At 45.2% G+C, this 25,118-nt stretch overlaps 1 protein-coding gene across 1 annotated transcript; it reads right to left on the reverse strand.

Moving 5' to 3' along the window:
• Positions 1-728: 728 nt before the first annotated feature.
• Positions 729-25,118, reverse strand: Kcnj5 (potassium inwardly rectifying channel subfamily J member 5). Its single transcript, XM_076843565.2, has 3 exons — positions 25,039-25,118; positions 5,122-6,060; positions 729-1,116 (listed from the first exon to the last, which is right to left on the reverse strand). Exons 2-3 carry the CDS (start codon positions 6,056-6,058, stop codon positions 794-796), a joined length of 1,260 nt encoding a protein of 419 aa, XP_076699680.2. The 5' UTR covers positions 6,059-6,060; positions 25,039-25,118; the 3' UTR covers positions 729-793.

The raw sequence follows: 25,118 nt of genomic DNA on the forward strand, positions 1-25,118 counted from the left end.
AGAATCACTTTGCAATTCTTGGACCCCATAGTCCTATAGAAACCCAAGAGGCTGGGTTCTTCCTTGGGTGGAAGGTTCAGGGTACAGTGTGACTGGGAACAGGACAGGCAGTTGTGATGCCAACTGCGCTTGTGCTCAGAGGTGCTGTAACCCAGGGTCACTCTAACCAGCTCATTATCCAGTAGGCTGCAGTGGACACGCAGAGCACAGCGGAGAAAAACTCATGCACTTGGCAGATAATCACAGAGATGAACAAGGGCCTTGAACTCTGTAGCTCTTAATAAATGGTTGTTGGCCTCATAGGCCTTAGCCCACCAGAGATCTGTGAGCTTATCTCTAGACTGGAGGTCTGAGCTTTCATCAGGCAGAATCTCTCCTTCCTGAAACTACAACAAACCCCAGGGTTGACAACCCTCTCTTGATATCAGCCCCTGAAAGGGGCTGTGAAACCCAAGGAGGGAAGTGCCCTGAGACCTGCAGGCAGAGAGAGGACAGATGCCATTCTGTAACTTTCACTGTGGGGAAAGCCATTTTGGCTTGGCACTTGGTATAGACAGAAGCAATGAGAGAAGAAGCATCACTGTTCATGGGGCCTAGGCAGGAGGCCACTCACTCAGGGAGGCCTTGAGTGGGGAGATGTGAGAGCTGGAAACACTGTTCCCTCCCCCAGAGCCTTGACAGCTAAGCTTCCCTACAGCACACTCAGCCAGTCCTCTCTATCTGCCCTCCAGAGCTCTGAAGCATCTGTGCTCATGGATGCTGGTGAGGGGAGACTGTGGGGAGAGTACAGCCCTCACACTGAGCCCCTGGTCTCCTGGGACACACTCAGCCCAACAGGCTTGTCCTCTTCTTCCTGCTCAGCCTCTACATCCTCCCCTGTCTCAGCATGGCCCCCCACTAGGGGAGGGCTAGGGAGGTACTGGTGGAGCCGGCCTTCCCGTTTCATTTCTGCCAGTTCTTTGGCACAGCAGCTGGGTGTGTTGGTCTCATAGGTGTCATGGAAGGTGTTGTAGTCCACCTCATAGAAGCCCTTTTCCAGAGTGAGGACTGGTGTGAATCGATGGCCCCAGAGCACCTCTGTATCCATGTAGGAGCTTCGTGCTTGGCAAGTCATGCCTGGGGAAAGAGAAGGCATACATATTAAGATGCAATGACTTATTGAGCCAACGATCCATCAGTCCACCCAATTCATTCATCTCCGTCCATCCAATCATCCAGCAAGCATTTCTTACACATCTGCTTTATGCTAAACATATAGAGGTGTCAATCTCAATAAGACATAGTCCTTGTCCTGGAGGAAATCAAGATATGGTGGGGACAAAACATTAGAAATAAACATGCAAAACTCTGGAGCACATTCCCAGACACAAGACTGAATAATTTTTTTGTATAACTGGAGGCAACAACATGGCTTCTGATAACAGCATTCAGGTCTAGAAGATTGAAACAGGAAAAGAGGCAGAAAAAAGAACTGAACAAAGATAAATCCAGAATGAAGGAACACAGAGAAACTGACAGACATTAAGAACATATGGAGATTACTTCACATAGACACATGTGAATAGAAGCCTACACACTCATGCACACAGGCACAACCGCATGTGCACACACACACACACACACGAGCACACTACACACAGACACACATGAGCACACATACACACACAGGAAGCAGAGAGACACACACATGCACACAGGGCTTGGCTTCTTGATCTGAGGATGCTCCAATGCCCCTGCTCCCCTTCTATGCAGCCCTTGCCATGCCTCTGTTATTTTTAGGTGTTGCTTTCTCTCCAGAGAGGGAGGGCAGCTTTGTTTATGGATGACAAGTCTCTATGCTTAGGGGCACAGGAAAGCAGCTTTCATTTCCATCTTCTGGCCCAGGAAGGCACTAGCTTGTGCTCTTTGGGCACTGAAGGAGAAGCCTTCTCCAGTTCCCCACCTTGGGCCTTCACTATGAGGGTGTCATGCAAACCAGACCCAGGGCCAAAGGCTTCATCCCACCCAAATGTACTCTGCCTGGATCCCCCAGGGAGCCCCCATATATGGCTAGGTTTTAGCCTACTCTCTGCCCTCAATGGGGGCAGCCTGGGCCAGGTCTCTTCATTCAGTCCACATTTCTTATTGCCCACAACTTGGTTTCAGCCGAGGTGTAGATGCCCAACTGGGCACTGACTAGCCTAGTCCCAGGCTAGATGTTGCAGGGCCTTAGGGATGACAGTGTGACAAGACCTCCACAGTAGCTCATGGAACAGGCCCCTTGGGCTTTTCCTGCCCCCCTCCTGTCTCTCCTCTAGGGATGTGGCATTGGCTGCCCTGAAGTTAGAGATGCTGCCTGTGTCCCCCAGATTATGAGGTTCTGTCACCTTTCAATGTATTTAAAATGACCCTCAGTGTCTGGCACTGTGCTTTACCTGTGGTGCTCCATGTAGTCATTTAATCCCCCAAGGATCCAGTGAGATTAATTGTCCTCATTTTGTTGACAAGTCAAACAACTTTCCAAACTCACACAAGTGGGCTATGGCAGAGCTGAGCTACCCAAACCTAGGCCTGAATCATGCCCATGCTTGGCTCCATGAGTGTAGCAAACCATTCGAGTTGTCTTCAGATCAGAACAGAAATGAGTGTGAGGGTCCCCTTTTCTGAGCTCCCTGAGTCTCCCCTACAGTCCCAATAGAGCAAGGGTAACCCAGATTATAGGAGAAGGTCAAGGGGTTAGGGCAAGTCAATGTGGGCCAATGGTTTTGAGGGCAATGTGAGGGGAGGAGGCAGCTGGGCAGGGCCTGCACCCGCTCTGCTGACAGTGGCCCTTGTGCCCTCCCTGATACAGTGGTAAATGCAGCTGCAGATACTGGTAAACATGGCTTTCTTGTCTTCTCCAAGGCCTCTCACCTGGTCCCTCTTTTGTGACTTTGGAGAGGAGCTCTTGCCCCAGAAACCAAGCCTGTGTTCTGATCCTGACCCTATCACCAAAGGCAGTGTGACCTGCAAACCCCTAGCTCTGCAGGAGGCAGCTCTCTGCATCTCTGCTCCAGGCAGGGGCTTCTGTGGCTGTCACAATATGCTGCCTGGCCAGGTTCTGACCCCCAGCAGATAGCCAAAAAGCCCCCTTTGGCTCCAGTCCCTAGGGCCTGTTAGCACCCTCCTGCCTGGAAATGGAAAGCTTAGGGAGGCCCTGTTTGAGTCCCCCACCCAGCATTCAGCTTCCCTTGTGACAGGCCCTGAACATTTTAGGAGACCAGTGTGGTGTGGTAGAAAAAACTCTAGATTTATAAGTGAAATGCCTAAGCAGGAACATTTATTGTCTGCATGATCCTTTTAAGCTTAAGCAACCACATCTGTAAAATGGGGTGGAAGTTAGCCCTACACTATTGTTTATAAGAATTGGGGTAGGGGAAAATCCCATGTGATCATTTTGAGCATGAAAGAATTTTCTATGTCATCATTAGAATCTGGGCTGCTGCTCAGTCTAGTTGGTGGAAAAAAGGAAGAAAAATGAAAGGAAGAATGGAAATAAGAAGCAAGGTGCAGGATTTTTCTGGGGGCTCCCCTCCGTGGGAATTCTGGTCCCTAGTATGGGGAGGACTGGGGTCTGTGGTTCTTAGCCAGAGCTCGGGCTCCCTTAGACATTGGGCTCTCTGGAGCCACCTCTAAGAGATCTACCATACCTGCATGGCTAAGGAAGATGGAGGCTCTCCGCTGTCAGCTCTGAGAGTTGGTAGCCAAGCAGGGGATGCCAAGCTGGCCATAGAGGGCATCTTCTTGGACCTATGTGAATGTTGATGCCTCAGCATAGATGTGCTGTGTTCTGCATGGAAGGAGCCCCGCATGCTTTGGGGTCCACAGAACCAACCTCCTGGAGGAAAGCTGCGAGGCATTGATTCAGAGAGGGGCTCCCCCAGGTCTGGGGCATAAGTATCTCTAAAGAAAAGTGAATCTGCTTCAGCTTAGGAAATGCTGCATACTATCCTCTCCTGGTGATGTGACTCACAGTATTGAAGTGACACCCCCTTTCTCCACAGAAAAATCTTAACTGGGCTTCTCCAGAAATCTTTCCCATGGATGATTTTAGGACTGTCAGCAAAAGAGTATCTGCAAAAGAGTTCAATGTAGATAAACTTCCTATTTTTGTGTTGCCCTGTTTTACTTGGCCACTAGCTGAAAAGATACCAACACTCCAGGTGCTGGACACCTCCTTACTAGTTTTTCACAAACGTATCCAGTATAGTAGTTTGTAGAAATGTGCAAACAAGGCCTCTGGCCTTGATCTGGGCTTCACAGAGATGTCTACATTTTTTAGATAAGTTACCAACTGGGCTCCATGGTAACAGCTGGCAGGGGGAGGATAAAAAGGGGAAAAGAAGCTCTCCTCTTCTCAAGTGTTGTCCTTGAAGGGTTAACTTGCCCAAAACAGTGAAAGAAAAAGCCGTTTTTATGTGAACTTCTTCAGACTGTGAACTTCTGAGCCCGTCCCCTTGCATGCTGGGTATAAAACTCTGAAACTACCTGAACTCAGGGTTCAGGGATTGATTGATTACAGCAAAAGCTGTGCCCTCTGAACCTAGCTGCAGCCAAATTAAACTGTTTCCTGCTAACTTCGATGCCTTGCCTCATTTGCCCTTACAACAGTATGTACTCATGGTAAGGCATGAAAAGGCACTCTAGAAAACCCAGCTTGCCTTTGTGTCACTCCCAGTCAATATCACCACTCCCAGTCAATATCACTTTTGCTTGCTGGAAACAACTGCCAGTTCTGGGGTCCTCTGGCTTGAGGTGTGTCCTGGCTCTATGACTTGGTAGTGCTTGCTGTGTCTGTGCCTCTGTTTCTATACCTGTACCTTAATGAAAACTATCTAACAGGAGTGTGGGAGGGCACCGAATAATATAATATTTGTTCAGAGTCTAGAATCATGCCTGGAAGTTGGGAAGGATTGATCAATGCCAGCTATTGTTAGTATTCCATCTTGAGTACCAATGCCCCTCAGGTCATTAGGAGCTGGACATACTGATTGTGCAAGCTCAGGATTCTCACGTACACACTTGCATCTTCTGGAGTCACAGTGGTCTAAGCTCCAGAGGAGGTAAGAGGATCATGTGGCCAAGGAGGAAGAAATGTCTTACCTGTTGCTTCCACCATCCCTTCTAGAATGACCACGACTTCAAACTCTTCCTGATCCAGCTGAGCCCGAGACATCTCCCAGAAAGGGCTCTTCTCATTGATCTCATGTGAGATGATGAGTGGAGACACCAGGAAGAGACGGTCATCGCCCGTGTCGAAGCCCACGTTGATGTCAGTTTGGTTCAGGGGGATGAACTCCCCCTCTTTGGTCTGGCGTGACTTGATGAGCTTGGCGCGGATGGAGGCCTCGACAATGTGGGAGTTGCGGAGGTCCCCCACTCGGAACATGAGGCACAGCTTCTCATCCCGCATGGAGATGACCGCGTTGTTAGAAAACATGAGGGTCTCAGCTCTCTTCTTTGGCTGGCTGATCTTGACAAACATGCAGCCCACCATGAAGGCATTGACGATGGAGCCCAGGATGGCCTGCACCAGGAGGAGTATGATCCCCTCTGGACACTTCTCTGTGATGACTCGGAAGCCGTACCCGATGGTTGTTTCAGTCTCAATGGAGAACAGGAAAGCAGATACAAAACCACTGAGGTTTTCAACGCAAGGGATCCACTCCTGGTCGCCTACATGGTCCAGATCACCCCGGATATAAGCAATGAGCCACCAGATGAAACCAAAGAACAACCATGTGATGGTGTAGACCATGGTGAAGACGAGCAGATTGAAGCGCCATTTGAGGTCCACCAGGGTGGTAAAGAGGTCGCTCAGGTACCGGTAGGTTTCCTGGACGTTGCCGTGGTGCACATTGCACTTGCCGCTCTTCTCCATGTAGCGCTGCCGGGGCTTCTTGCCTTCTGCCAGCAAACGGGTGCGGTCTGTGGCAATGGGGATATAATCACGGGCCTGTTTGGGAATCTTCTTGGGGTCCCAGGGGGTGACTCCAATCTCCATGTCCTGGTTCATAGCATTCCTAGAGTCACCAGCCATAACTGGGTTATGTGGAGTTAACAAAGACATCATAAGTGAAGTGGACTGTGCTGATTCCCAGACACAAGACTGGAGGGACTCCCACCTGGGGGCTCTCATGGGCCTCTCTCTAACGAACAGTAGCTGAAACTGTAAAATTCTCAAGGGCAGGGACCACTTATTCTTATAGGATTCCTTTGCCTCTCTGGGGCTTATTACAGATTCTAGCATACATTAGATGCTCAGGAGTTTGTGGAATGAATAAACAAACAGTGCCTAGGTGTCCACGGTAAGCAAAGTATTTAAAGGATTTAAATAAATCTGGGAGCAATTTTACAAATAATGACTGCAACAATATATTTAAATGCCTCCTATATTCCTTGCAAGATATATGGATTGTCACTCATTACCACAAGAACTTTCTGGAGTTAGAGGTTGTAATGAACATTATATACTGTGTGCTTATATATCACAGTGATTTCTCTTTCTTTCTTTCTTTCTTTCTTTCTTTCTTTCTTTGCTGGGGATTGAATCCAGGGTCTCACACATGCTAGACAAGTGCTCTACTGCTGAACTCCATGCCCCAACCCTGTCATCATGTTGATTCCTAAGAGCCTCTCTCCCTCCAATAGCATGAAAGCTCCAAAGGGGCATAATTTTGAGTTCACTTTGTTCCCTTACATTTTGCAAGCACCTAGAGGATAGCTTGGCATGTACCATCTACACAAAGGAAGGTAGTGAATACAATTGTTGACTAAATAAGAAAAATAAGAATGCAAAGTCCCATTAAGGGTGGGTGACACCCAAGCCACCAAATAAGAAAGTGGTAAAGCCAATATTTGGGATGCTATTTACCTAGCCCAAAGTCTGTGTTCTTTCCTTTAGACCTCATTGTCTCCCTTCCTTTCATCGAGGAGATTTTAGCTACAAACAGAGAGGAAAAGGCAGTGTTGTCTGTTTGTCAAGTGGTCACTCCTACTACTACGGAGTCTGTGACTGTCTGAGCACTTCCTAAAATGATGAATTGCTGTGGAGATATCTAAAAAGAACAAATTTTAAAAATTGCTGTGGAGATATACTCTTTAAAAAGGTGATCCATTTATTCCCTATAAAGTTGAGACAGAATATTCACACGCCAAGGTTTCAAAAGGACTGTTTGTTGGAGGATGTGCCATACTTCAAAGAGACATCAGACACCTGCAATATCCAATTGACTATTTTTCTGGTATTCTGCTCAAACCCATTTAAAATGCTTAAGACTCTGATGAAATTAGGCAAGACTGTGAATATCTCTGCAATTAATAAGAAGAGTTTAAATTTCTGAGCATCATGAGCTAGGCATTGCACTAAGAAATTTATATCCGTTAGCTCATGTAATCCTACCATAAAGTTATTAGATAAATAGTTATTATCTGTTCATTTTTTAGAAGAAGAAAATGAAGCTTGCGTAGCATGTGGCCAAGTCAGGTTTTGGATCTAGGTTTATCTGGCTATAGCCCAAGGACTTAACCACAGCCCTCAGTGTTCTATGGCTTAGACCTCAACTGATGAATTCTCCCTCCAGAAAGTTCTGCAAGCACTGATCCTTGGAAAGTCACCGTAGACAGTACTATAATTTAACACTTCTTCATCATTATAACCGTTTTCCTGGGTTTCACAGGTATACTCCTTCCAGGTGTAGGACTTGCCAGTTCTCCCTAATTTCTTTCTTTGTCCTGATTGAGAACTACAATGTGCCTTGACCCCTCTGTGACCTGACAAGTCACATTTTTTTTTTCTCTTGCAGACTTAAACCCAAGCCTTGAACATTCCCAGGCACTCTTGATGAACTGTTAAGGTTGTTGCTTGAAATACCAAAAATTCTAACATATTACTAAACATGCAGAAACTACCCTTAGCCTTGAGCCAAATTCCTTAAAAGCCCATTAGATTTCATACCCTGACCTATGCTGAGGATATCCTTAGATAGAATATTCCTTTTCTCGCTATACATTCCTCTATAAATTCCCCTAAGAGATGCATTGGACTGATAACCCTGAGGTTTAGTGTTTACTTCTTTGAAATCCCAACCAGCCCTATCTTGAAATGGTTTGGGGGCAGACCCGTGTGGGAACTCCACCACTTTTCAGACTATTCCAGGGGTTTGGCTGGACAGAACTGTGCTCTGAAAGAACCTTATGCATGTATGGTCTATAAGCCACTGAGCCAACTGACTTATTGACCAACCAAGGCAATTTCACACACCCTGGGAGGTCAGATGACCCTGACAGACCTCTTCCTTTGTTGCCTGGGTGATTGCAGCAATTTCAAGGTAACCTCAAAAAATATCATATTGGAGAGTCATTCAAAGGGCTGTTTATCTTAGACATCCATCGGCCATTCTGCACAGAGCCACCTGCTCCCTCACATGGCAGTTAGAAAGATAAATGAAACACAGAGGGAAATGCTTGGAGCTTCTTTGCAGAATCCCAAGCAGGATTTTGCTCTAGCTGTAGGTATGGGTCTTGTACTGAAAACTTGATCAGAGATGCCCAGAGATGGTGAGATACACTGTTAACTCCATATGCTCCTGGAATCTCTAGCTCCTGAAATCCAGACAGGGTTCTGATAGGAGTGTTGCTGTAGACTACCCCAGCCGCTGCTGTTGGGTGGGGCAGGCATAATGCCACAAGAGTGAATCATGGGCCAGGACACTTGGGAAAGCATATTCTCCTGCCCTCAGCTCTTGGGGGAAAACAGCTTTTTGCTGATTTTCTGCACTGTTTCCTTCTTTATTTTTAAACATATTCTCATACGTTCTTGCATGCTGTACTAGAAACAGAAAGATGTTTTCTAGGACACCTCAGCCCACGTCTGAAAACTTTTCATGTCTGGCAGACAGAAAAAGGAGGCTTACTTCTGATTTAAGATCAGTATACCTTCTCCGTATGCATTGGAATCATAAGTTATTCCTGACTTGACCCAGGGTGAGATCTACATTCCAGCTCAATGTCCAACAAACTTATTCTGTGGTCCATAGAAAAATAATCCTAACTTTCTTTGTCTCAATTTCTTTGCTCAAAAACTTGAATAACGTTCTTTGCTCTCCAACCCTGGGAGCCATTGCAGGGAACTGTGGCAAGAATATATGATACAGACAAAAATATAAGTATAAATGTACATTTAGTCATGCACTGCATAATGACACTTTGATCTTATTAATGCATATAAAGTGGTGGTCCCACAGATCATACAGCCTAATGACATTGTAGGCATCTTAATTTGTGTAAATATGCTCCATGATGTTTCCACAACAATGAAATCACCTAATGATGCATTTTCCAGAATACATTTCTGCCATTGAATTTGCATTGAGTTTAAATGTAATGCAAAGTTCCATTAACTCCATTTTAAAAATAAGGTCAGGAATATTTAAGTTAAGCATCTAATGCCCTAGTGGTGATTTGCAGGGTAGACTTTAAGCTGATTGGCATGGAGCCTCTACTATTTTAATGGTGAGTAACTTGCCATTCTAGAACTCCTGTTCTGCATTGCTGTTTGCCCATCACAGATTCTCAGGAGCAATAGAGATGGACTTCCTTAATAAGGTTTTCAAGATCCATTCTATTAATTATGCACCCATTCAGCAAGCGTTGAGGAACTATGTATAGTAGTCCTGTGCTTAGAACTGGCCATAAAGCAATGAAGAGGGTAAATGCAGACCCATCCCTCCTGGAGTTTATACTCTAGTACTGCCTCTTTGAACCTAGGGTTTGTGCAGAACCGTGTGTAGAGAGAGAAGCAGAAAGAAAAGTCATGGACTTGGCTGAGGGCAGCTGAGTAGCCCGGCTGCTTTCTGCAGAATGCAAGACAAAGCACTGACTTCAGCCAATCCTATTACACCTCATCAAGCCCATTACTGCTCTTCATCTTCTGGCCTCCCCTGTGCCCACAGATGGAAAGCTTTGCCGAGACAGGATGAAAACCCCTGGGAAAGACAGAGCTTCAAGTTCAGCAAAGATGTTTAATCCCTTTGATATAAAGCATGAGTGGAGAGACTCAAAAGAGGTCAAATCAAAGGGAGTTGTATTTTAGATGATGCATGAGTGAATCTGATATCCACTTAAATGGAAGGAATTCTACAAACACCCACCACAGTGCAGAAAGCTCTGTATCATAGGGTGGCCTAGAACGCCAAGAGCACAGCCACAGAGGTTTGTTAGGAGCATACTCAGGGCTCTGCAGGGCTTCCTGGAGAAAGCACTGAGCTGGGAGTCTTGTCTCAGACTTAATTTCCCTATCTGTGAAAATGGGAGCCACAAATATCTCCATGGATTTCCTCCTCTCTCTCTGGGTTGACAACTTCCTTCTCTGAGATTTAAGGCTTACGGTCAGGCTGGAGGAAGAGTAATGGAGGAGGATATATTAGTTCCACGTTGTTATGTTTGAATTCTACCCTCTATGAATCTATATGGCTGTATTGGTTGTTAAAATACAAAAATGCTCCAAATTGGTTGGTGAATAGGCTGGCCCAGTTGCCTCAAGAACTCTCAAGGTTAGCAGGGAGGATTAAAGCTGCTATAAATTGAGTATATACTGCACAGAGCATGTATAAGTGGCAGAATTCTAAGATGGCTGCATGATTCCTGCGCCACAGTATACACTCCCTGAATAATCTGGGGACTTGGGGTTGGGACCCTCATTACCCACAATTAGAGTCACCTTGAATAACGGAAGGCCATGTGGGTCAAGCTAATCATATAAGCCCTTAGAAGGGACTGGACTTTTCCTGAAGCAGGAAATTAATCACTAGAGGAGTTAGATGAGAGGGAGATTGCTCATTTGCTTTAAAGATGGCGGGGACCACATGGCAGGAAATGTGATGACTTCTAGGTGCTGAGACAGCCCCCAGGCAACAGCCAGCAGGGCAGCAGTCCTATAATTGTGAAGAATTGAATTCTGACAACCACCGGAGCTTGGAAGAGGACCCTGGGTTCCAGATGAGAACATGGACACCACCAGCCACTTTGACTTTGGCCTTGTGAGAACTGGGCAGAGAACAGTCATAAAATGGACTTCTGACAGAACTGTGAACTAATAAACACATGTTGTTCGAAGCCATTAAGTCTGTGGTCATCCACTACAGCCAAAATAGAAATAGAGTATAGAAAGGAATACTGATGATTTTCTTAAGTTTCACACGTTTAAGAAACCAGACTCTGGCACCAGATTGCCCAGGTTCCTGTTCTACCTTAAGCTGAGGCACTTTGGAGAAAGTTATTTCTCTAAGTCTCAGTTATTTCATCTGCAAAATGAGGATGAGAATAGTACCAATCAAAGAACGTTGCTGGGAAGATTAAAGGAAAAGTGCATGAACTGTGTGTGGCTTATAGGAGCTCTCTCTTAGTAGCTGCAGTGGGATCTCTGTATCTGTGAGCTCCTCATCCACAATCAACCACAGATGGGAAATATTTGGGGGAAAAAAGTGTTTTTATTGAATGTGTAAGAACTATTTTTTCTTGCAGTTTTCCCTAAAGTAACTCTCCCCATAGTATTTACATTGTATTAGGAATCACAAGTAATCTAGAGATGCCTAGAATGGACAGATTTAAGGTATACAGGAGAATGCAGTAGGGTGTGTGCAAGTATTGAATACTTTTATACAAGGGATTGAGCCAATTTGAGTACCCCAGGGGTGGGGCAGGATTAGGAGAGTTGGAGAAGGACTGGAGTGCTTCAAGCAATTCAGGGCAGGAGAACCAACCATTCCCCAGGGCTGGGGAAGTGTCAGCAGCAGGCTCCCATAAGCTTCATTTCATTAACTCTGCAAGTGTGATTTTATCTTCATTTTACAAAAAGGGAAGCTAGGAGCTTAGAAATCTTGCCTAGGGTTCACTGCCAGTGTGTAGTCCTTAGTGACTGGACTTGGGTCCAGCCTGCTTGCAGAGGTCTGGGATCTCTCCAGTTTCTGTAGGATTCTAGGTGGTAACCCCCTGGTCTGCTGCCCCATGAAGCTGCGCCTTCTAAGAACTGTTCCTTTTGGCTTCTTCGTAACTAGACAGAGCCTGTGCTGCCTCCCGGTTCCGGAGGGTTTGCTTTGGGAGCCCTTGTCCCTGGCCCGCAGCTGCCAGCTTTTCACTTCCTGGGTCTCCAGCGCGCGCCCCCAACCCCCGCCTCCTGCCTGGGGAGAGGCGGAGGGAAGCAGCTGCCAGACCGCGAGCTTGGGGACTCGGAAGCCCCAGACGTGGCGGGGAAGCCCTGAGCTCAGCGCAGATGGGGGAGCCCTCAGCTTCGCCCCCACACCGGCAGGTCCAGAGTGCAGCAGAGATCCGGCCTGACCCAGACTGCGACCCGGGACCCCTGAGCTTCCGCCAGCCCGGCCTCAGGGAATGTGACACAGTAGGCTTTCCGTGAAACCCCCAGCAGCAGGCCCCAGACAATGAATGCCCTTATGGGTTAGAAACTGAATCTTGCCTTTGTTATGCTCTTGAGTACCCTGGCAGCCACGTTAGTTCAGACGCCACATGGGAGACAAGCCACAGGGGCCCTCAGCCTCCTACAAACAGATGCAGAAATAGCAGCTGAGAGAGGCCAGAAGGAGCCCACTGAGAGTGGAGACAGAGGCACTGTCCCCCAGGAACTAGCCTGCTGGCCCAGGAACCCTAGCCAGGGAGAGAGCAGACAAGACCCAGATCCCTGATTCGGGTCCCTCATCCTCAAAAAAGGGTTAGCCCAATACAGCCTCTCTGAATCTGTGTCCTAACCACACTAAAAGGTTGGCTCCTCCCAGGAGGCCAGTACTGGTTTCCTGGCTTTTCAAAATTACCAGCCTTAAAACAAAACAAAATTCTTTTTGGTGCACTCTGAGGTTTAATGGCACAGAGCCCAGGAGTAATAAATCTTTTAAAAAAAATCAGGTGTTTTGTTTAAAAACTTCAACATTGTGCAGTTATTGATTCTATCAGCTTAGGTGCAGAAGATCCATTCTTGAATTCCTGGGTATTGAACCCAAATTAATCTGGGTCATAGCATAAGAGGTAGTAGGTGTGAATGCCCAGGAGAAATTTCAGGAGAAACTGACAAAAGTCTTCTTCATATCCACCCAGTCAGCAACCCCCACTGAATACTAGCATTATGATGGGCCCTCAGGGTAGAAGTGGGTAGAACCTCACTTCAAGGGCTTTCCTGTGCTTTCCATCCACCAGAGGATCTTATTGAAATGCAGATTTTGAATCATTTGATCTGGGTTCCCCAAATTTGCATTTTATCTAAGGAGCTCCCAGTGATGTTGACACTGCTGGTTCTCAGTCTGCATTGAGCAGCAAGGCTGCACCCTAGGTGCACTTGCAATCAGCCCTGGCCACAGGTGACTCTAAGAGGCAAAGACATTGAGGATCACAGTTATCTTCTCTGCCCTGAAGGAGCTTATAGGTTGGTGGTGAGCAAACAGGCCAACAGATCAGCCCATAGACAGTGATAGAGAAAACTGAGGTGCAGTTTTTTAATTTGGTTTGGCAGGGATGGTGAAGAAGGTTCAGGAAAACTGTGGTACAGAGGTTCTAGGAAACTGGGTGAGGTAGGAAAGCTTTCTGGTATGAGAACAAATAGGAAAAATACCTTAGATTTTGAATGTCCATTATGTACCATCTCTGTACTAGTTTTTTTTTTTAATGCATTGTATCATTTAATACTTGAATACATCTGTCAAAATTGTAGCCTCATTGTACAGTTCACAAAAGCACAGCGATTGGTGGTATGCTTACAGGCACAGAACTATGGAGGGGTAGGACAAGTTTCTCAGGACTGGTTGCTTTTTTGCAGCTCTTGGGTTTCACCAGGTTGCTCTAAGCCTCCATGAGGGTCAGGCCCAGAATGTAGCCAGACCAACAGATGTCTGAACTGTGCCAGGAAAGCAATGTATTTTGTCTGTGCATACCTGCTATGCAGAGGCTGCCAGTGGCATGGCTGTGCCTCTCTGCTGGGTCTCTGTTCTCCCTCCACCCTCTGGCTCTCCTCTAGATTGCCCCCTGCTCATCTGACAGTGATCCTGGGCTTTTCAAACTACAACAGTCTTGCTGTTATATCCGTAATTGCTCCAAGGACACGGGTATCCACATGGCCCAGGAAGCATTGGCTATTCTGGTAGAATGACTAGGAGCATCCCCTTCTCTCTTAGAAATGTCTGCTCAGACAGTGGACTCCCTACAAGGAAAAGACCACTAGCTAGCAGCCACCGATTTCACTCTTAAGGTCTGGATTTTCCCTTATCCAGGATGGGTCTGCTTCTGCCAGGAGCAAGGGAAAATATGCAGTTTTTCCTGAATTTCTCAGCTCATGGGACTGGACATTCCATAGTAACCAGAACCTTTGCATCGGTGTAGGACTCTGCCTCCTATAGAAGTCAGTGAATGTGGCTGCTGGATGGGATCTTTCAATATGGACACATTATATTTGATTATTGGTCATATAGAGATAATAGGCTTTTTTTCTCTTTTTATTCAGATGCAACTTCTTACATCTCATTATCACATTTTTGATAAATATTTAAAATATTAATTCTCTTTAGTCTAGGAAAGTAATGATACAAATACATGGTTAATGCACCCAAAACTAGCTCTGGGCTAATGGGTCATAATAAGGAGTGGGGGACTGTGGTGAACTGAGCACACATGCAGTAAAAAAGAGGGCAATCTCTCCTTGGCTCTAGCTAATTATTGCCGTGCCAGAATGTGGAGTTGATACTGCAAGATCCTTCACTTTCTTTTTCCAGAAAATCTAGAAATGAAAACATTTGAACATGAAATTACCCGCCCCCCCAATAACAAATTTTACAACTTTAGAAATATTATGCAAGTCAAAGAAAAGGCATCTGTGAATTAGATTCACAGCTGCCAATTTATGTTTCTGGGCTACTGAGTCAGAGAGAGACCTTTTCTTCCTAGGGACACCTTGGATTGTACTTTGAGTTATGCTCAGCATAGTGCTAAGAGCTGTGATAGTGCCAATAAATTCTCTTCAAAGCTTTCCTCTTTGGACTATTGGGTCTGCCATAAATGCTGCCTGTCAATCTCCAGGACAAAGAAAGGCAAGAGGCTGAGGGTGGGGGTGGGGGGAGAGGAGAGTTCACTCTGGGATGCATGTCATAGCAAAGAGGGGGTCAAGGGTTTGCCTCCTCCATTCCCACCAGTCTGATTCCCATGATCCTAACTAGACCTGTCTGTTGTCCACTTCTTCAGCCCCTTCCACCATGCAGACGGCTGCTAGGACAGTCCCTGTTCTTAAAGTGCATCTCCTGCCTGGCTGCCTTCTCCTTCCTAACTGGCACCACTTGCAAAACAGAGAACAGCATGTTAGGTAATGGTGGTAGTCCTCTATGTCACTAAAGGAAGAAATGGCTTTCGATGAGAAGAGATTTCTGACAATGCTATAAATAATCTCAGAGGAGAGCTCTAAGGACAGGAGGGTGGAGCAGATGACTTCAGTCCACCACAGTCCCCACTCCTTATTGTGTCCCATTAGTCCAGAGCTGGTTTCTGACTCAGATGGCACTGATGCTGATAATCAGTTGTTTGGGAATTGTGGCACAACAGGACTGCGCAGATCTGTCACATGAGTGGAGTTAGATCCCAGATGCTGATATTTATGCCCAGGATGTTCCTTGCTCCCATGGGCTCAGAAGGGCTTCAGGAATGCATTGTCCTTTTAGCTGTGCCCCAAGCAGAAGGCCCAAGAAGGAGTTTCTTCTAAGTTCTTCCACTGCTAAAGTGGATAAGTCTCCTGTGTCTGTGCCAGGAGCAGGTCAAGGGGCCGTCAGTGGAATGTGGAGCCAGGGACAATGTGGATCTCAGAATAGGTGGTGTTAGATAGAACACTTCATCACCACAGAGCTGTCTCTGCACAGTGTTCTCCAATTGCAGAACTGCTAAGGCCTCTGTAAAAGGGAGCTGCTGGTAAGGCAGCAAGGACTTCTCAGGGGGATGAGGCAGTTCAGACAGAAAAGTCTGAACTGCATCAGCCTTGTTCAGACTTTCCTGTCTCTGGGGAGCTGTCACAGACTCACATCCTCCCCTGCTCAGGGTATCCCTCTGGCCTGCATCCTGGGCTGTCCCTGCCTTCAGAGGGGAGTTCTTAAATCTCGGTCCCTCAGCACTGGTGGGATTACTGTTGAGAACAAAGTCAAGGAGGAGGGGATCAGGATGTGGTTCTGAGATTACTGCCAGAGTCATGCAGCTCTGCCTCATTTTGATTCAGAGTCCTTTGACCAGGGTGGGTCTTTTAGAAGCACCTAACCTATCTGTGCTATGTTCCCCATGCCCTTTGCATTCTTTTTGCTTGTTTTAAATATGTGCTTAATTTATCTCCTGCAATAGGTTGTACTGACTTCTTGTTTTTCTTTGCAAATTAGCTCTGGAAGTATGTCAGTGAGTGAGTGTGTGTGTGTGTGTGTGTGTGTGTGCACATACACACATGCACATGCAGGTGCTGCTCTGAACTAGTGCCTTACCTATGTTACCTGATCATCACAATGATGCTATTAGTATGATGTGTCCATTATACAGATAAGGAGACTAAGATTCAGAGCAGGGAAGGAACTTGTCCAAGGCCACATGGCTCTGAAGCAACAGAGCCTGGCTTTGAACTGCTCTTGCCCTGACTCCAGGGCCCATGCTCCATTCTCCTACTTTGTGTCCGTCAGAATCTAGTCATCTTGATTCTGAATTACAATCTTGACTCTCCTGGCCTCATCCTAAGCCATGGATCCATGTTACTCCCAATGTCCTCATCCTGATTCTTTTTCTATATGAGAAATGAAAATACCCATGAGGATCATAACGGTAAAGAAACATCTTCCATTTTATCATGAAAATTCTATCCAACCAACTTCTAGTAGAATGTAACTTGACCCACTTAATCCAAATTGGCATGGGTTAAGAGCAGACATGAAGTATAAAATAATACCAGTATTATTATTCTTCAAATTTATCATTGTGGAATAATAATGGTAATTTGCATCTCTCTTGGGCTCTTTCAGAACTCTTGAGTCAGCTCAAGACAATCCTACAATTTCAGTCCCATTTTGCAGATGTTTAGTTTAGTTGCCCAAGGGCACACAAATGCTGGTTAATTTGCTTTCAGGATGGTGGCATTGTAGATGCAGGAACACTTGTGAAGTGTTTTGAAATACAAGCACTGAAAGACTTAACCATGGGCCTAACAGGTGGTCCTGACTTCTAGCTGCACAGCAAAGGAGCCACTTAATATCAAACGGGAAACCAGAAGGTGAGCTTGGGGTTTTAGGCACCTGGGCAGCCCAGACAAGGAGGAGATGGGTTACTCAATTAGATTGCATCCTCGATGGATCCCCTACCACAAATCTAAGAAAGCAATAAAACTTCCTGTGTAGGCATCTGGGGAGGAACAAGTACCTGAATGGAAGGGCTGTGGACTACTCCCAGGGTTGCTCTGTCACTAAAGAAGCAGCAATACTGAGATTCTGTGAAAAAGATAACAAGGAGAGAGGGAAGGACTAAACGGTATTTCACTTAAGGGTTTTTCAAGGAAGACAGCGTTCTTGTCTGAAATGAGAGCAGGCAGGCTTGGCAAATTTTGCTTGTGGAGTTCAATTCTTTGAAGAAAATAGAGACAAAAAGATGGGATTTAAAAGATCCACTTGAGCATATCTAAGTGAGTCTTAATATATTCAGCAGTTTTTAAAAGGACAGATATTAAGCTTAATTTGAGGTATGCAATCTAGATTTGAAAGACTTAATCACATGTGAGTACCTTTCGAGTCATTAATTATTGAGAGTACACCTATGGAGCAGGAAGTAAGCTTGTGACAGAAGTTCCCAGCTGCTTGGCTCCCATTTCCTTAAGAGGAACATCTCATTGCCCTCCCTGGTGAGCTGCTATGGGCCACTCGGGGCTCCTTACGTACACTTGCTTTGATACTCAGCCCTGACTTACCTGTACAATCTACATGTCCTTTGCAGAGGATGGAGGGATAATTGTCAGTAAAAGGGCATGAAAATCAAATTAACTCATCTTACATTTCCCCTGCATTTGTATCTGTCTAGTATTTTTCCTTTTTAGAGCTACTCTCTCTTTGAAAGCAAGCAGCATAGTTATGATATAATTTCTTCATTGTAACCCTACACTGCATGTATTCTGCATTAAATAAGAAGGGGGATTAATAATTAAATCAAAATGAAAAACCACTTGTTTCCTTTCTACAACCCCAGGGACAGATTTCCTGGGCCAGTGCCAATTTATCAGCAATGATTAGGGAATATGACAGAAATGCAGAGAAGAGCAATAAAGCAAGATGATGTGAATATGAATATATTTATATACAAGTCAAAAACAAGGCCTGGGAAGAGAAGGCAGATGGACCAGTGAGTGAGAAAGAACCAAGGAAACAGGGCATAATAGGTAAAATCCCAATGATCACAGCTGAAACCTGTTGGGAACACACCATATACCAGATTTTATTCTAAATGCTTTGTCTGTATTGATTCATTGAATCACTCCAGAGACCATGTGAGGCAGTTACTATTTGTCCCATTTTACAGCCGAGGACACTGAAGCAGAGGAAGGGGAGTGGCTGCTTTGGAGATAGTAAGTTGTTGATCTGGATTTAACCCAGGCTGACTGGCCTAAAGAAAGTAGGGAAAAGGGGGTGCCCCCCACCCAAAACCCAAGAAAGGGGAATATCCTGGGAGAATGAATGGAAAAAAAAAAAAAAAGCCAGTGAGACTAAAAACACAAAGTGAAGAGAACAGGGGAATTAGAGTATGGAGGTGAGGTAAAAAGAGGGCTAAAAAAGCAAAGGATCAAAAGGAAAGGTGAAGTGAGGGTGAATGGAGGTGTCAAATGAGAGCTGGGGAGAAGGAAAGAAAGAGTAGATAAGAGACCAGTCAAGAGAACACGTGCACGGAAAATGCACTGTCGCTCACTTCCCATGTGCCCCCTCATTTGATCTTTTCCACGCGGTTTTGAGGTCATTGTTGTTATCAGACCCACTTTCTGGAAAGTGAACTGAAGGTCTGAGAAACTCAATGATGCTGAAGGTCACACAGTTTGTTCCCGGCAGAACAAAAAAGAACTGCTGACAACTACAAAATGACAAAGAAAGAAATCAAAAGATAGCTTAAAAAATGGATTGGAAGACTCAAAATGGTAAAGGTTTCATACAATTCCTAGCAAAATCCCACAATATTTTCTTTTAGAAATAGATAAAATTACCTTAAGACTTATAGGGAAAGACAAAAGAATTAACATAGATAAAATAATTTTGGAAAAGAATAAAGTAGAAGGAATTAGTCTACCCAATTTTTAAGATTTATTATTGGCACTGGCAAAAGAACAGACATATAGATCAATTTGACAGAACAGAGAGCCCCAAAATAGACCTTCAACAAAACAAACAAAAGTGCAAAAGAAATTCAATGGAGGAAAGATAGCTTTTTCAACAAATAGCAAAGGAGTAATCTCACATCCATAGGGAAAACCAAAATAAGCCTTGACATGAGTTTCAGAACTTATACAAAAATTAACCCCAAATGGATCATGGACTTCAGTGGAAAAGAGAAAACTATAAAACTTTTGGAGAAAAACTGATAAAGTTCATCAGAATTGAAAACATTTGCTTTGAAAAAGACCGTGTTAAGAAGATAAAAAGCCAAATTATGGAGTAGGAGAAAATGTTTGCACACTACGTATCAGACAAAGGAATAGTATCTAGAATATATAAAGAACTCTCAACATTCATATGAAACAACAACAAAAATCAATCCAGTTAGAAAATGGGCCTGACACATTTTGCTAAAGAGGCTATGTAGAAGGCAAACAAGCACACAAAAAGAGGATCATCATCCTTAGCCATTAAAAGATGCAAATTAAAACCACAATGAGTTATCATTAAAAATAAAAATTAAATTAAATTAAATTAAAATTAAAATTAAAAATAGCAATAACACCAAATGTTGGCAAGGATACAGAGAAACTGGATCACTTGTACATTGCTGGCAGGAATTCAGAACTGTATAGTCACTGTGGAAAAAACAGTTTGACAGTTAAAAAAAACCCCAAAACTCCTAAACATGTAACTACCATATGACCCAGCAATTGCACTTCTGGGCATTTATCCCAGAGAAATGAACACTTACGTTCACACAAAAACTAGTAGACAAATATTTATAGAAGCTTTATTGGTAACAGTCCCAATCTGTGAAAAACTCAAATGACTTTCAATGGATAGATTGTTAAATAAACTGTGATACATTCATGCTATGGACTAACACACGCAGGCATGCGCATGCATGACTATACACAGACACATACACACACTTTGTTGAATCTTCAGGGAATTAAGTTGAGTGCAGAAAGCCAATTCCAAAAGGTTATATGCTATTTATATAACATTTGAGATGACAAAAATTATAGAAATGGAGAACAGATTAGTGATTGCCAGGGGTTGGGCAGGTGGGTGGCAAGTCGATGTGGCAATAATAGGACAAGAGAAACATTTTCATACTTGTGTGGATGAAAATGTTGTTCTATTATAGATCATTTATTACTTTGGACATTGTAGTAGTATAATTTTGCAAGTTGTTACCATTGAGAGCAACTGGGCAAAGAGTATGGTAGTTTTCTCTGTATCATTTCTTGAATCACATGCAAATCTACAATTATCTAAAAATAAAAATGTTTAATAAAAGAAAATTGGGAGGATGAATGTAGTAGGAAGAGGAACAGAGCCAAAGAAGTACTAAAGGGCAGGTATGGTCAAGAGGAGAAAGAGACAGAGTAACAAGAGAGAAAAGACGCAAACTGAGTGAGGGACAGGAGAGCAAGGATCGGGGAGGAAATAAAATGTGACTCAGTTTGAGTGCTTATGGAAAGGAGTTGGGGACATCCACAGATCTGAGGCAGGGGCAGGCTTCCCAGGACCATCTGTGAGGCCCAGGCCCATGCCAGGCTCCCATTCTCAGACTCTGCTCTTGCAGCCTCACTCCCCACTACCCCATATCTAACCTGTTCCCTGCCTTTTCAAGCCACTTGTTGGATCACCTGTCTCCACTCCACCACCAGCAGACCTTTCCTGTTTCCCCCTGACTCTGCCTCCTGTGTGGTACCCAGCACCTTACCATCCAGGCTGTAATTTATTCCTGGGCAGGTCTGCCTTCCCCCAAAGGGGGTTTGGGGGTAGACACAGTGTACAAATGATCTAGTCTTCTATCTCAGTTTCCTGTACAAGGTCTAGCCTGTGTAGAAGTGCTGTACACATTTTAAAAAGGATATGAGTGACATTTTGAGTCCATCTGATAAAGGACATTTTGCAAAGCAACCAAGGCTACCTAACTTGGAAAAAAAAAGCCTTCAGACCTAGGTGTCCATTAGGGTTGCTGTGCTATAAGGCAGCCTTTGTTTGTAAGGGTCCCTGAGACCTAGACATCTGTGGATTCTCCTAGTCCTGGGGGATAGCCACCTTGCTGGAGTAGAGGCAGTGCCTCATGCTAGTGACTCTTCTGAGCTCCTTCCCACTAGGCTTAAGTACCGAGCACTGAGTGGCTCAATCTTGCCCAAGGTAAGGTGGGGAGAGTAGGGGGAAGAACTTGAGAAAAAGACACAGGTAGCATCTGAAGTCCTCTTGATTTTTTCTTTCTGATCACAAGTGGTGGTGTAGGATAATGGCATTGGGACCTCCCTGATTGAGATTGGGAGTCTGGAATGTGAGAGGAGTGGTGTGTGTGTGTGTGTGTGTGTGTGTGTGTGTGCGCCTCCAACAACCAAATCAAAGGAAGGAGAGTAGACTACAACCTTGAGCTGACCCCACCCCCCACTCCACCAGGAGTTTCTTGTTTCTAGACTCTCTTGCCACCATGTGGGTTAGATCCCTGGTGACCAGGAAGTGCTGATGCCACCTGCTGACAAGTCAAATTACCCCTGACCTTTAACCTCCAGCCTGCTCTAGTCTGGAATGACAATGGGACTTAACATTGAAGCCCCAGCCAGAATCTCCAGGGTCCTGGTGTTAAAGGTTTGGCTCTGATATTTAACCAAACACAGCTCTTGGCAAGGGTTACTGCCATCCTGAGCTCTGTTGACTAGAATAGCTCCTTTATCTGAATTGAATGTCAAGGTAGGAGGAACTAGATATGCCTCGGGGTGGGTGGTGGTGGGGGGGGGCTGTCCAGCCACTCCATCCTTTAGTTTTGTGAAGGTGAAAGTGAAGCTGTCTGCTCTGTTTTAAAATAATTTCAGAGAAAGCCACTTCACAATCTTTTTGAAAAAATACATCCAGGTATTTTTAATGCCTCCCTTCCATTCTTTGTATTGGAATTCCCAATTCTTGTCTTTATTAAAGATAGAAAAACTCCCTCGTGGCCAAAAACTGCCTTAGAAGTCATCTGATGTTGGGTCCTCTCTTACAAACAATGCCAGCTTTCCATGACTGGTTTGGTGTGCAGTGCAAACACAGCAAAAAGTGTAATTTAAAAATGGATTCTAGTCCCCTTGCATTCTCTCCATCATCCCTCCAACCCCAGCCTAAAAATTCAATCAGTATTGGCTCAGAAATTGCAAGCTTTCCCTAACATTCTCCTAAATGGAAAGCATAACCCTGCCCAAGTGATCCCATTCCAAGGTCTTCAAAACTTAATTATCCCTGGCACATGCCAGGTGATCAAACAAATGGTTATTGAACTGATCTTAAAACAAAAAAACAAAATAGATGCAGTTTTCATGTATAGAAATGCCTAGTATATCCATTGGTGCCTTTGCCCACTGAAGGCATGGAGAATCCTGTCATTTAAGAGAAAATGGGAATTGGAGAATGGACACTCTGGTCTTTTCCTTCTTAACCTGGGGTTAATTTCATCATAGATGACCAGAGCACCTTAACTGTCTCTCTAATTCCTAGACAAGAAGCCCAGTCAAGTGCTTGAGAAAGCCCCAAGGGGGATCTTGCATATGCTGCCTGCATCAGGGGCAATGAGAATACTGTGACAAAGACACACTGATGTGTTGTGCACTGCCTAGGATATGCTGGCAGGCTCAGGAAACCCACGTTGGGGGATCCCACAGAGATCTGACTTCATGCAGAGAAGGCAGCTAAGCTTTGAGACAGCCCTGGGCCAGACAAACAGCATGCCCCATCTCCTGCTCACCCTTTGCTCCTGCCTCCTCCTCCAGCTACAGCACTGGATTTCTGTTTAATGCAGACATGCTCCTTAAGTAAGAAATGCTGCCTGTGAGTAATGCCAGCAGTTTCTTGCGGCTTTTGGAGAGTCTTGTCTGAGTGTTTGGTCTCCTTTCTAAGGGAGAGCTAGGTAGTAAGTCTGGGGAAGATTGCTGGGCGTTGCAGAGTGTGCAGCAAGTTCTCTTACAATGGTGGCTCTGCTGGTGTGCTTCCAAGAAGTATGGACCCTGTAAACCAGGACCCTCACTGAGTACGCTATACTTCTAAGCAGAACGACATATCTTGGTTTAGCTCAATAGTCTACAATCCCAGTGAAGCTGACCAATCTTTGCTTACCAAACCCTAAAGCATGGCTCTGCTCTCTGACTCACACATCATTCCCTCTGCTCTGTTCATCTGCCAGACTCTAGGAAGACGGTTGATGGGATTTACGTGGGATCTAAGCAAAAGGCATGGATCTGGGAGGGCAGGGACATCTTGCAGGGTTTTTGTATGATAATAAAAAGGCCCTGAATTCTAAGCCAGTGGACAAGGAATTAGAAAATAATAGCGCTACCACTTAGTACTCAGCATGCTGCGATAATGCTCATCTATAAAACAGGAGAACCAAGCTCTGCCTCACAGGGCTGGTGTCTGGATTAACTCATGTAAACGTGTCCTAGTCAGCACCTTGGTTTCATAAATATCAGCTTCTTTTCACTACCTCTTTCTCACAAGGGAAAGTGTTTTGTGAACCAGAAAGCCCTAGAATGTATAGCTTACTTGTGATAAGACAGGTACATTTTGGAGTTGGACCCAGGTGAGAATCTGTCTTTATAAGTTGTTTGCCTTAAGCAAGTTATACAGCCTCTCTTGGCTGCCATTTCTCACCTGTGGAGTGAGTACAACAATGTCTGCTTCATTAAGAGGATTAAAACAGAGTAAATTACTTGGCAAACAGGCATGTTCCCATTCATCATCTTTCGGTGTTTGAAAGAGCTCTTGGAATACATGCTGGACTGGCTCCCCACTTTGCCAATTTTGGGGTAGCCCCTGGAACTTTGAGAGGAAACTAAATTGGAGGAGTCAGCATTGACCTAAGTCTGCTAAGAAGCCCAGGGACAGGAGAAGCTGTTTGTGGAAAGGATAAACAGAACCGCAGGTCACTGGAGCAGCTCTCCAGGGATATACACCAGTTTGAGGAGAAAGAGAATAAAGACAGTGTGACTTTTTCCTATTCCTCATTCCCTGTCCTTGGTTCCTTGACCCCCAGGTCAGTCTTTCAGAACAGTTTGAAAGATGTCTAAAAAGAAAGAGGGAAGCAAGCAGGATGTGACCTAGTGACCTGGGCAGAGGACAGGGCAGAAATAATAAGGCCACATTCCCAATATGCCAAGACTTAAAAGGGAAAGCAAGACTAAGCTGAGGATCTAAGGCTGCTGGCCCTCTCTGCCCCCACCTAAAGGTAGAATCATTACCAAAGGCAGTTGCCCCACCCCACCCCAGTGCCCTAGCCTCTTAAAACAATGGAAGGAGATTCCAGGCACCTCAGGTACCCAGTCTCCTACTGAGGAGGAAGATGGTTACACCACTCTGGATGCTGGGCTCCCCGGCCCAGGGTGACCCACTGCCTACTGCGGGACATCTCTCAAATTTCCTGTCTGAACTTTGGACCAGCCCTGATCTTTTCCTTATTCCTCTGCCCCTTCTCCCTGCATCTGGCAATTTCTCTGTAACAGCTTGCTCCCATGGGGTGATGGGCACCCCCAGAGTGTCGCTTCTGCCTTTCAGAACCCATGAACCCAGGTGAGAAATGGAGGAGGAAAAGAAGACAACTTACTTGTTGAGATCGGAGCTTCCAAGTCCCACTGATGCTAACTTCTGGGATGTCCCTTAAGGCTGCGCAGGAGGCTTTCAGAG

Source organism: Callospermophilus lateralis, chromosome 2 (genome assembly GCF_048772815.1).
Source record: "Callospermophilus lateralis isolate mCalLat2 chromosome 2, mCalLat2.hap1, whole genome shotgun sequence".
Taxonomy (NCBI): domain Eukaryota; kingdom Metazoa; phylum Chordata; class Mammalia; order Rodentia; family Sciuridae; genus Callospermophilus; species Callospermophilus lateralis.